The sequence below is a fragment of the Eleutherodactylus coqui genome, chromosome 13 (genome assembly GCF_035609145.1).
Source record: "Eleutherodactylus coqui strain aEleCoq1 chromosome 13, aEleCoq1.hap1, whole genome shotgun sequence".
Taxonomy (NCBI): Eukaryota; Metazoa; Chordata; class Amphibia; order Anura; family Eleutherodactylidae; genus Eleutherodactylus; species Eleutherodactylus coqui.
Window position 1 is genome coordinate 86,522,419 of NC_089849.1, and position 13,317 is coordinate 86,535,735.

General features: G+C 44.7%; 1 protein-coding gene across 2 annotated transcripts in view; it reads left to right on the plus strand.

Annotated features, from left to right (window-relative positions):
* CNPY3 (canopy FGF signaling regulator 3) overlaps nt 1-12,087 on the plus strand; it is a 17,558-nt gene extending 5,471 nt beyond the window's left edge. For both annotated transcript variants that reach the window (XM_066587762.1, XM_066587763.1), the window contains exons 3-7: nt 951-1,080; nt 2,704-2,800; nt 5,867-5,989; nt 7,261-7,378; nt 8,656-12,087. In XM_066587762.1, the coding sequence (XP_066443859.1) occupies nt 951-1,080; nt 2,704-2,800; nt 5,867-5,989; nt 7,261-7,378; nt 8,656-8,858 (671 nt within the window). In that variant the 3' untranslated portion in view covers nt 8,859-12,087. The remainder of the gene's footprint in view (nt 1-950; nt 1,081-2,703; nt 2,801-5,866; nt 5,990-7,260; nt 7,379-8,655) is intronic.
* The last annotated feature ends 1,230 nt before the right edge of the window (nt 12,088-13,317 follow it).

The window sequence follows — 13,317 nt, forward strand, 5'->3', positions numbered from 1 at the left end:
GCTGCGGCAGGGGATCACTATCTTCTCCCTTTGCTTTCAGTGGGCCGGCGCTGCTGCCACCGGCCCCATTGAAAACAGTCGTTGATAGCGCAGAAAGATAGGACGTGCTGTGATTTTTTTCTCTCTCATAGCATTGCAGGAGTGAAAACATTGCAAATGAGAATGAAACCTTGGAAATTCATTGGTTTCATAATCATGCATTTTCATTCACTCTCGCAGTGTTAGAAAATCGCCCGATTTTCTCACCAGTGTGAAGGTGCCCTTTAAATGCTGCAATGTAGAAATTTCTTTTTCCCAAGAAAGGGTTGTTATTGTGAAAAAGGGGCAGAACCTAAAAAAATAATATTTTTGGTGTCGTCATAATCGTACCGACCTGCAGAAAAAATGTAGCACGTCATTTACGCTGCATGATTAAGGCTGTAAAAAAAAAGCAATGTCAGAATTGTTGTGTTTTCTCTCCCTACTATCAAAAAAATGAATAAAAGTTTTACAATTTAGTATATTTACCCCAAAATGGCACCAATAAAAACTGTAGTTTGCCACACAAAACACAAGCGTTTATACGGCTGTGTAATAGATAGAAAAATGAAAAAACGTTGTGGCTTTTGAAAAGTGGAGAGGAAAACCCCCTAAAAATCGCTGCATTCTTATGCCCAAAATAAGCTGTGTCACTAAGGGGTTAAACAGCGAGAAGTGAGCGAACCAATGGTTCTCAGTCCTGCTGAAACTGAAAGATTCTCGTTTACTTTCGCTCGTTTTTGAACGGTTATTATTGCGTCTAAACGCACCTTAAATAATGGCCCCTGAGGAAACCGGAGCTCTGCCCCTCCCCCGCTCTGTAGGGGACTGTCACACTTGTCCTGAGGGCAGCGAGCCACCTCCAGTAGGCATCTTGGGCGCAGTGCCTCCTGTTTGCCGATGCCAGCAGCTTACGGAGTTTTCTCTTGCAGTCTGTAAATATGTTGCCGTAGAGCTGAAATCCTCGTTTGAAGAAACGTCCCGGACGCGGGAAATGATTGACACTCGCTATGGGTTTCTGGATGCCGACAAGAAACAGAAAAAGATCAAGTACACAAATTCGTGAGTTATTCATTGTATTTTCTATCTACTATGATGCCAGTCCACCAGGGCTTCATCCGTCCACAACTGCTGCTTGTAATATCCTGTGCGATGGACCTTTTCTATCACTAATCACTCTTGGGACAAGGTAGGGCTCAGTAACATAATGGATGTCCCGCCGTGCATAAGGTAGTGACACGTACGCTGATTACAGCGGTATGTCTGTAAAGTCAGTCCTTAAAGGGAATCTGAAAAAAATGGAAGTCAGAGCCCCGTGTGCATGCTTTCCTATACAAGTCTATGGGAGAGCACGCACACGGGGCTCTGAAAAGAGTGAGATTTTTGTGCGCTATCAGGACTTTCGAGGAGGACAGAGCTGGATCGCGGGAGCAGGTGAGTGTAAAGAATACATCACCCAGCTCCCTGTCACGTCCCCTAACAGTACCATTACTTAGTTTATGGTGCTGTAGGGGACGTGACAGATTCCCTTTAAAGTGTCTTCACACGGGATGACTGTCAGGTAAGCGCCCGACAGCCCTTCCTCCTATCGCTGTCACAACGGAGTGATACGTAGTCAACTGTCCTATAGAGAACAGCTCCTGGCGTTGTTGTCTCTCTGCTTTCCTTCTCTTTTCTCTCAGTTTTATGCTATCTACACACAGGTGAGCGCTTTATCGAGCTAAGAAAGTTTGCCCAATATCAGGCTCGCCAGCCTGCGTTTTCATGCCGATGTGAGGCATGTTTTGGCAAACCCCCCCCCCCCCCCCCCCTCCCATCACTTCAGTAAAGTAGCGATCCTCCAGTGCAGCTTTCAGCCGTGTTGGAGGATCAGCAAGTATTTCCAAGCATTGCACACCTTGCAGTGTGTTCTACTGTCCCACTGAAAACAATGAGCGATGCGTTCTGAAGAATGCAAAAAGACAGGACATCGCTCGTGTATATAATTCCAATCAGAATAATGTGGTTCATATCCGCACGAGATTCTCGGCTGTGTGAAACCGGCCTGAGGCTAGGTGCACACTTGTATGTTTTGGAGTCTTGTGCTGTGTATGTAATTCCACAGACAGTACACGGCCCTAAAATAGCTTTTGAGACTATTTCTATCCGTTTCATGGATGACAAATAGAAAGTGCAATGCATGTGGAAGTCTTGTGTTCATATATATCTAACCGCACACGGACAGGTAGCCGTGTGCCGTCCGACGTTAGGTTCGCCTGCATCTCTCAGCTGCTACTCACTATTAGGACTTGTGTAACTGATGTTAAGGTGCATTCACATGGGAGAGTGCGATATTTGTCCGAAAAACTCAGACTGATATCGCACTTGTAAAGGCTCAGGGGCCCGGGTGCAAAAGTTCAGCTCTGATTGGTAGGGTTTGCCACGCCGGATCACCACTAATCAGCCGATTCAGGGCGTCGCAGTGCTCCTACGAGCACCGCAGGCTCTTCAGTGTTTATATCTGAGCACTATTGTGCTTGTACCACAGGACACCGGTAGTATTGGTAGTGGCCGTTGTGAGTACTACATGCTTGTCCCATTGACGGGAATGTTATTGTGGGAAAATTAGTGTTTGCTTTTACTGATTGAACATCTTGCTGTCGGTCCTCCCTCCCTACAGATGATTACATGTCTGTCTTTTTACAGGGACATTCGCCTGATAGAGGTCACAGAAAACCTTTGTGAAAGACTGCTGGACTACAATCTCCATAAGGAGCGCGCTGGCAGTAATCGTTTTGCCAAGGTATTGTATAGAGGACTGTACATGTAGTTGTGGCAGCTTAACAATGAACGGGACCGTTACTAGTGGGGTATCACAGGGGTCAGTATTGGACACTATTCTTTTAAATATATTTATTAACAGCATCGTGGAGGGATTATACAGTAAGATATCAATATTTGTAGATGATGCAAAACTTTGTCAAGTAATTAACACAAGAGAGGTTAGATTGCAGTTGTGAAAGGATCTGGATAAGTTGGCAAAAGAAGTTTTAAGGCCTCATGTCCACGGGCAGGTCAGATTCCGCATGTGGGAGCCTGCAGCCGAATCCAACCCTGCCCACGGCCGAGGACCCTGCGTACCTATCTAGGTCTTTTACTCTCTGTACTGTGGATGTGTGCGGGAGCGCAGTACAGAAGTTTCCAGACCCAAACTCAGAGCATCATACACGCATATGATATTTCAAGTTTGGGTCTGGAGACCCGCAGTCAGGCCGTGACACGTCAGAACTCCATCCGTAAAATAGACAAAGCTAAAGATAGTGTGATTTATGCTTAAGTGGGAAGAGACTGGATCATGGAAAAGGACTCAGGGATTTTATTTAACTGTAAAGTTAACTGGAGTAACTAGTGTCAGGCAGCTGCTGCCAAGGCATATGAGATCATGGGATGCATCGAAAGATGTCTAGGGGCACAGGACGAGAACATTGTTCTTCCTCTGTACAAGTCACTGGTCAGACCACACATGGAATATTGTGGACAGTTTTGGGCACCGGTACTCATGAAGGACATATCAGAGCTTCAGCGGGTACAAAGATGGCAACTAAAGTAATAAATGGAATAGGTGGACTACAATAGCCAGAGAGGTTATCAAAACTGGTGTTATTTAGTTTAGGAAACTGACAGATAAGGGGGGCTTAATAACTATGTATAAATACATCAGGGGACAATACAGAGATCTCTCCCATCATCTACTTATTCCCAGGGCTGTAACAAGGGGGCGCTCTAATAACTATGTATAAATATATCAGGAGACAATACAGAGATCTCTCCCATCATCTACTTATTCCCAGGGCTGTAACAAGGGGGCGCTCTAATAACTATGTATAAACATATCTGGGAACAATACAAAGATCTCTCCCATCATCTATTATACCCAGGACTGTAACAAGGGGGCGCCATCTACGTTTAGAGGAAAGAAGGTTTCTATACCAACACAGAAGGGGGTTCTTTACTGTAAGAGCAGTGAGACTGTGGAACTCTCTGCCTGAGGACGTGGTGCTGGAGAACTGGATAAAAGAGTACAAGAGGGGCCTGGACACATTTCTTGAGTGATACAATATTATACGTTAAAAAGATAAAAGTTTGGTACTTGAGGAAGAACCCAAGAGGTTTGCAAGCTCGCTGTATTTTTGTTAGCCATTAAAAGCTATCATGTCTACAAGATTACTTGATTTCTTTGAGAACTACTACAAATATTACATGTTATATCACTGATGACTTCAGAAGGGTCGGTGATCCGGGGATTATTCTGATTACTAGATTAGAGTGAGAAAGGAATTCTTTCCATAAAATGAGGAAAATTGGCTTCTACCTCATTGGGGTTTTGGGCTTCCTCTGGATAAACATTGGGGGGTAATAGGCTGTACTGGATGGACATGTGTCCTTCTTTGGGCTTACATACTATGTTACTATGAAGGTATATCTTCCAAAGACATGCAGGTGACGGATGGCAATGTGAGGAGTTCTACAGGTGGGATCTCCATCCGTATACCGAGCAAAGTGGTTTGGGGAGCTGATTACATGTCTGGAGTCCTTAAAGGGGTTGTCCCGCGAAAGCAAGTGGGGTTATGCACTTCTGTATGGCCATATTAATGCACTTTGTAATATACATCGTGCATTAAATATGAGCCATACAGAAGTTATTCACTTACCCACTCCGTTGCTGGCGTCCCTGTCTCCATGGCTCCGTCTAATTTCAGCGTCTAATCGCCCGATTAGACGCGCTTGCGCAGAAGGGTCTTCTCCCTTCTGGTCGGTCTGGGCACGAGCGGCGTTCTGGCTCCGCCCCTTCTACACGTCATCGTGTAGCTGCGCCCCGTCACGTGTGCCAATTCCAGCCAATCAGGAGGCTGGAATCGGCAATGGACTGCACAGAGCCCATGGTGCACCATGGGAGAAGACCTGCGGTGCACCATGGGAGAAAACCGCGGTGCATCATTGGGAAGGACCGGCGGCCATCTTTAAAAGAAGAAAAGAAGATGCTGCGCGAACTGGGAAGGAGGTAAGCGTTTTTTTTTTTTTGTTTTTTTAAAATTACAAACGGTATTGATTTTAACGGGGCAGAATGCGGGGGTAGGTTGAAAAAAAATTTGCATTTCGCGGCGGGACAACCCCTTTAAGTTTTGGTTGAAGTTATCTAATTAAGCTAGGGCTGTGAATAAACACTGATTTCAGTGCCTACTTTTAGTTAATATGCGGCCACCAATGGCTTAAATGGGTTGTACCAGAATCTAAAGTTATTTCGTATTCACAAGTTAGGTGATAACTTTGATTGGTGGTGGTCCTACTGCTTTGGTCCCCACTGATCCTGAGAACAGGGGTCCCGAAAAAAGACGCCCACATGAATGGAGAGCAGGGTTGCACCTGTGCTTTGTGCCTGCATTTATTTCAATGACAGCGCTGGAGATCGCCGAGCACTCATACTTGTAATTTTCCGCTTCTGCCATTGAAATGAATGGAGCAGTGATGTCCTACACTCTATTAATGCGGGGATCAACACCCCTTTTCTCAGGACCGGTGGGGGTTGCAGTGGTTGGAGCCCCACCAATCATAAAGTTATCACCTATCCTTTAGCTTTTGGTACAACCACTTTTAATGCAGATTTTATAAATTGGAATCTCCATTGGCCACAGCACTTAGGCAGGTAAACGGAGGAGATTGGAGCTAGCTCCAACTGTGGCCATTCAGAAACGGCTGATACCTGCCGGGTATAAAGTAGGCTCGGCTCCCCTTCCCCAACTCTGTGGGATGTATTGTCATTGAACATGTATGCTATCTGAACTGAACACTTTGTTTCGCTCTCACTCAGGGGATGTCAGAGACCTTCCAGACTTTGCATCACCTTGTGCATAAGGGTGTGAAGGTTGTGATGGACATACCGTATGAGCTCTGGAATGAAACATCTGCTGAGGTGGCTGATATGAAGAAGCAGGTAAATCGTGAGTTACTAAAGGATGGAGGAAATGTATGTAGCTTGTTATGCCAGGCATTTTTAACTTTTTGTGGCTGCTGAACCCAGCAGTTTTCAAAAAAAGTGGGCAGTGCTTAGCAGGAGGCTCGTCCTAAGCAATATGTCGCATTTACTATAATTTACATCAGAAACTTTAGTAAATTTATAGTGAAAATCTCTGCCAGCTCAAAGCTGCCAGAGATCTCAGTCTGGCCAGTTGTGTGCCTCTTACTACATTTGACACACACCACATCAGGGTGCTATTTACTTAACCTCTTCCTGACACACATGCGGCTATATATGTCCTTACTGCACATACTCCATGCCAGGACCATATATATATATATATATATTGTCCACAGCATATGCTGTGTATGCAGCAGGCTCGGGAGGCAAACCGACTCCATACATGGTGAGAATCAGCTGCCTTTGACAACCAACACCTGCTTACAAAAGCTGCGATCAGAGATAATGCAGATCTCAGCTGTTAACCCTTTAAACGACTCTGTCAATTCCGTCGGCAGCATTTTAAATGTCCCGAACAGACCCATGGCGATAAGTTTGTCAGTTTGCCGTTTGGGTGTCATGGCCTTGTGCCTTTTGAAGGCCCCATTATTGTTTGCCTACTAAAACATGTATGTGGCATGTCTTTAATAGTCAGCCTCTTATACAATATAGTCCATTTCTGTGGTATTGCTTTGTACTAAATATGCAATCAAATGATCACAAGTTCAAGTTCCCCTACGGGGACTAAATAAAAACTTTTGAATTAAAAAAATATTAAGTTTAAAAGACCCCCCCCTTCCAGTTGTCACATCAAAATAAATATACATTAGTATTGCTGCGTCTGTAGGGTCAATTTATTAAAATATCACATTATTAATCCTGCATAGTGAACGCCATAAAAAAAAACAAAAACACAATGCCAGAATTGCACTTTTTGGTCTCCAAGAAAAAATTCAATAAAAAGGCGATAAAGTAGCATGAACTCTAAAACGGTAACGTTTGCAGGTCACCCTGCAAAAAAGCAAGCCCCTACACCGCCCTAAAGATGGAGAAATAAAAAAGTTCAGATTTGTTTGAAATTGGGAACGCCAGTACTGTAGAATGTGACCCGGACACAGGAACATCAATGACCGTTGCTCATGAAGGGGTTAAGTAACGCTGGTCTAAGTAAATTTCCACTTACGTGTTCATGATGGTGAGATCTCTGGTGACACTGCTATTCATGCATATGCTGCTCTCGCCAACAGTGTGACGTCATGATGGAGGAATTTGAAGATGTAATTGAAGATTGGTATCGGCATCACCAGCAAGACGACCTTACTGATTTTCTATGTGCGAAACATGTCCTGAAGGGCCATGACCAAAGTAAGTGGTTACAACTCAGTCCCATTCCAGTGAATGGCAGTACTAAGCACGGCTACTACCAAATATACAAAGCTGTGCCTGGTAAACAGCAAAGAGGCCACAGAGCTCAGCTAATCGTGGGAGTGCTGGAAGTTGCCCCCCTTCCCTACTAAACTGATGTGGTTGGACTATCCTAAGGATATGCCATCAATATTAGAGTCTCAGAAAACCTCTTAAACTGCTTCCTGACTTATGACTATTAATGTGTCTCATTTAGACGGGGCGAGAGTCCTGTAATCGACTGCGCGAGCGCTGATGTCATCACTATGGTCATTGGCGCTTGTGCAGAGCGTTTAGACAGGCAGAGTTTACCGCTGGATTGCTAACTTCTCGCTCAGCGCTTCAGCTCTATGTGAAGCAGAGAGTGTTTACATACATTGACAAGCCTGCGATCAGCGATAATGAGAAGTGAACGAATAGCCTGACTATAATTTGTAAACGAAAGAATACACAGACTTACAAATTAAAACCCTAAACCAAAACATCAACCCTTCCCAGTTAATCCCATCAATTCATCCCTACTTAAGGCCCTTTTACTTGGAATGTATCGTTCAAAAAATCATTCAAACGAATGAAAATGAATGCTAATCGTTCAGTGTATTTGCAGCAAACGATCGAACAATGAACAATAAATCGTTTGCTTTTGTTCATTTTCTGCAGGCATAAAAATCATCATTGGCTCATTCAATAATTATTCGGTTTAAATACCGATCATTCAGTCGCTCTCATTCACTTATATAGCGGCTGTGAACGACTAAGCAAATTCTCATTTGAACGAGCCAACCATGTGTCTGTCTGATAAGCAGGCTGCCTAAGCGTCCGCTCGTTTAAATGAGAAATTGACAGGTCTAAAGAACCCTTAGGAAGAATTATGGGTTAGGGGTGATTATTAGAGTATAGTTAGGGCAATATAAGCTACCCTGTTTCCCTGAAATAAGACATAGCATGATTTTCCAGAATTTTTGAGGATGCAAAATGATTTTTCAGGCTTTTTGAGGATGCTTGAAATATAAGCCCTACTCCAAAATTAAGCCCTGCTAACAGTTAATTTAAAAAGTCAATTTAAATAGTGTCCAGGCAGCTATACATGTAAAAAAAAGTTAAACCTTTTTGAACAAAAATTAATATAAGACACTGTCTTATTTTCGGGGAAACACGGTAGTACATGCAAGTGTCACGTATGTAAGTATTCATATCGGTGGAGGCGCAGGTTGTAACACAGTGTTCATTTTGTCCAGGCTGCCTCTCTGAGAAATGGAGTGGTAAGAAGGGGGACCCCGGCCCTTCATCCGGGAAGAAAAAAAACAAGAAAGGAGAGAAAAAGAAATCCAAGAAGGTAGCAAAAGACTCAACTGGTGAGCGCAATAATGGAGCCATCCCAGAGAAACTGAAAGCTCTAGAGACGCAGATTCCTCAAAGCAGACCTAGTGACGAGCTCTGATTCTGCCTCGACTCTCTTGCTGGAAGGAGATTGGACTGGTTAAGTTGATACTTTCACCCCAGGCACAATGCATCTGGGTTCTAGTCTCTGCATATTCTTACTGGTAACGCTCCAACCTTCCTACTCAAGACAGCTGGTCCTATGGAAGAATATGTGAAAACTGGTGAAGACAATGGACACATCATGCCTAGGATCTGATGATGGATCCCATAGAGAGACATGGGAATAACTACTCTGAAGGGTTGATCTCTTTTTAGATTCCCTGACATAAAGTGATTGGCCACCCTTGAATACAATTTTGAATAATTTTTGTGCTGACATAATGAAATTCTGGTTGCCATTAGCCACCACTAGAGGGAGCATATTAGATACTATTTTATTAATGAGTCCAAGACATGAGCAATGTGCAGTAAGCTTCCTTTAGTGCTGGCTCCAGGCAAACAGAATTTTGTCATTTTGAAGTCACTCACTCAGCAAGTGAAGCTAATCCCAATATAAGATGTGCCAATGACCGATGCAAGCAACTGCTTTTTTTTCTCTCTGCTTTTCAGATGTCAAGTATCCTACTTTCTGCTCTTCCCGCTTTGTATGGAACTGTCCGATAGTTGGTTCTAATGCCGAAGTTGTTTGGGCTCAGTTCCCCCTCCATATTTGTAAGCACTCCCCCTCACTCTGATGATTGGCGTCTCCAGTTCAGAGAAACTATTTGTCAGCAATGCACTCTTGCTTTTGGCATGTGAGTGTCATTGAGCGACAGATGTCATTACACATGTGCCAAAGCCAGAAATGTTACGCAGATGCATGGCATCAGGCATCAGCATGAGCCGTGTACCTACTAGTATAGAGGGGAAAATGTGCCCCAAAGTATTCAGTATTTGAACTGCCCATTAGTTCCATACTGACTTGCATACTGCGCAGAAGGTGGGATATTTCATGTTTGATGGCATCGAGAAAAATAGTAGTTATTTGTATTTGTCATTGGACATCATATTTTGGGATTAGCTTCATATTCTAAATTTGGCTGACTGACTTCCTTTAACGCAGTCTATGCGTAGGGGTTTCGAGTTGTGTATCACAAAAAAAAAATGAAGCTCTGACCACTATAGAGATACACTCATTGTCAAAACTGATCCCTTCTCTAGAAGTTGTCGGAACCGAATTAAACTTTCTCTGTGTGATTGTAATGTTGATATAAGTAAGTGATTACAATAGCAGAGCAACAGCATCATTTATTGTGGAGAACTGACCCCTTGTAGGGAGGCTTTAGTATCCAGTTGTACCGCCTCTAGCTTGGATACAAGATGTGATACCGGCGGGCATGGAGTCTCTAGTACCCTGTTGTACCACCTCTAGCTTGGATACAAGATGTGATACGGGCGGGCATGGAGGCTCTAATACCCTGTTGTACCACCTCTAGCTTGGATAGAAGATGTGATACGGATGGGCATGGAGGCTCTAGTACCCTGTTGTACCGCCTCTAGCTTGGATACAAGATGTGATATGGGTGGGCATGGAGGCATAAAGGTGCCGCATGATATCCTGCTGCATATCGTTCCGCATTTGCTGTAACTGAGCCTCTGGATCGTGCAAACTCATAAGCTGTCAAATTGGTGTCCCAGATGGGCCCATATATGTTCTACTGGGGATACATTTGGTGACTGGGCAGCCACAGAAGTGTGACCCCCCCCCCTCCCCCCTTGTGTGTGCGGCCGAGCATTATCCTGCTGCCTCTTGGAAGCCGCCATGAGAGGAACACGTGGTTGCAGGATGTCCTGAACATATCACTGAGCTGTCATTGTCCCTCATACCACTACTAGGGGTGACCGACTGTCATATGCAACAGCCCCCACAGACCATCACACCAGCAGGGGGCAGTGTGCTGCTCCACAGCAAAGGCAGGAGTGTGCCGCTCACCCCGAGGTCTCCAGACACAAACATGGACATCGTCAGTACCCAAACTAAACCTGGATTTGATACTGAAGACAACCCGGTACCACTATGTAGTGTCCAGTTTCATAATTCATGAGGCCACTGAAAACGAAGGCGACGGTGGGCGTCAAAGGCTGTAGTGGGCGCTGTGAGACCAAATGCCCTTCAGCAAAGCACCTGGAAATGGTTCCGACAGACACAGGGCTGTAACAATGGGGCCATCTGTCCCTGGATGGTGGACATATATACAGTTGGAGCTGCTGGTGCTTGTTGGACGATCAGACGCTCCTTTCTACTGGTGGTCTGTCGGGGGGTCCTGAGCCCGGTCACCTTGTGTGCCCTCACACATCCACTGGTCCCAACACCTCCTAGCAGTCTGGTCAGACGCTCCTCTCTTCTGGTGGTCTGTAGGTGGTCCTGAGCCCGGTCACCTTGTGTGCCCTCACACATCCACTGGTCCCAACACTTTAGTCAGAACGGTCGGTGGGGGACAATTCATCGATATGACCATCCAGCTTCTCACATCCCAATAATGCGCCCCTCTCAGATTCTGGTAATGGGGTGAAATCTCTTCTCTGCGCCATAGAGGCGTCTAGTGGCCAACAAGCTCTACACAAGCGGAAGAAGAGGCCACTACACACAAGGAGCCTCCGAGAGCCTTTTATAGGCCAAGGGGGAACCACTTTTAGGGCCTCCAGTGACAAGACCGTTCATCTAATCACCACAAGTCTCATCATTTGTATATCCACCTGAGATGTAACCGTATGCAGAATTTTACACCAAAATGACAACTTCTAAGGGTGGGATATAGTTTTTTTGACAGAGTGTAGTTTGATAAATTAATGGACACAATGTTAGACCTAAAAGTCTCAAAATGTGGACATTTCCTTTAAGTCCTGTTGGAATGTAAAGCACCGATGTCGTGATGATTGACTTCCAGAGCTACAGAGAGGTCCGGTATGGGTTGTGTGTCGGCCCCCCGGAGCATCAGTATTCTATACTGTTACATTCTATATGAATCTCTACCTGGCCATTTTTCGATCACCTTTCTGCTCACGTCGCCTTCATATTCATCACTTCTCCCTTCATTCAGTTCTCTGTCATTCTTTTCTCTCCTTTTCCTCATTGCTAGCTGACTATTTCCACTTTTTCTGAGTCTTGCCCTCCTTTGTCTCGAATATTCTTGCCCAGTGTCATGTGAATTTCTTGTATGTTGCTTTTTCATTGGTTTATGAATTTCTGTTTTGCAAATCAGTTTTATTTTAAATTTTATTAAATAAAGATCTAAAAACACCCTGAATTGTAGAAGCACCTCAAGTCCTATCTGGTTAGGCTAGTGGACAATCCATCATGTGTTGGGGACTCTGCATTAGATATACCGGATATATTGTGAGCGACTCTGACTTGGAAAATCATAATCAGAAAATACATCATTGATGGGTGTCAGAATTTGGACTGGCAGGATTACTTGTATTGTAAAATGGATCTTGTTCATATGTCTGGCAGCAGAGTGATTATATGCTTAGAATATATACGGTTGACTGATATGTTTTTAAGAAGATTACCGTTAATCTCTACTAGGGATGAGCGAGCGTACTCGGAAAAGCACTACTCGCTCGAGTAATTTGCTTTATCCGAGTATCGCTGTGCTCGGGTCTGAAGATTCGGGTGCCGGCACGGAGCGGGGAGCTGCAGGGGAGAGCGGGGAGGAACGGAGGGGAGATCTTTCTCTCCCTCTCTCCCGCCCGCTCTCCCCTGCTCCCCGCTGCGACTCACCTGTCAGCCGCAGCGGCACCCGAATCTTCAGGGACGAGCACAGCGATACTCGGATAAAGCAAATTACTCGAGCGAGTAGTGCTTTTCCGAGTACGCTCGCTCATCTCTAATCTCTACCTTTTACCCTGCCGTCATTGTAGGTCCAAATTCTGTGCAGTTGATTTCATACAGAACTCCAAATTCCATTTTGATATGGAGTAAAATGATAAAATAGGTGGAAGAAACATCAACAATCTCCGTTATGCTGATGACACAACTCTGCTTGCAAAAACAGAAGCTGGTCTGAAGCAGCTGATAGGGAAGATTAAAACTGAAAGTGAAAACATGGGCCTCTGCCTGAAGCTAAAGAAGACTAAAAGTATGACGACTGCAAAAAAAGGTCATAGAATGCGAGTGAGACTTCATCTTCCGTGGCTCAAAAATCGATCAGGATGGAGAATCTGTGCCAGAAATAATACGTAGGATAGCATTGGGGCGAAGCTAAACATGATCAAAATTTGGTAAAGTAGGGATATCGGCATAGCAACTAAACGCAGGATAGTGCAAACCACCATATTCCCCAGAGCCATGTATGGATGTGAAAGCTGATAGGAGGATTAATGCGTTTGAGCTGTGGTGCTGGCGAAAGCTGCTGCGTATACCCGAGATGGCGAGAGTAACAAACTGAGAAGTCCCAAATCGTATGAGACCCGATATATCACTGGAGGCCAAGGTGAACGGGCTCGGGCTCACGGAGGCTCTCTAATGCTTGAAC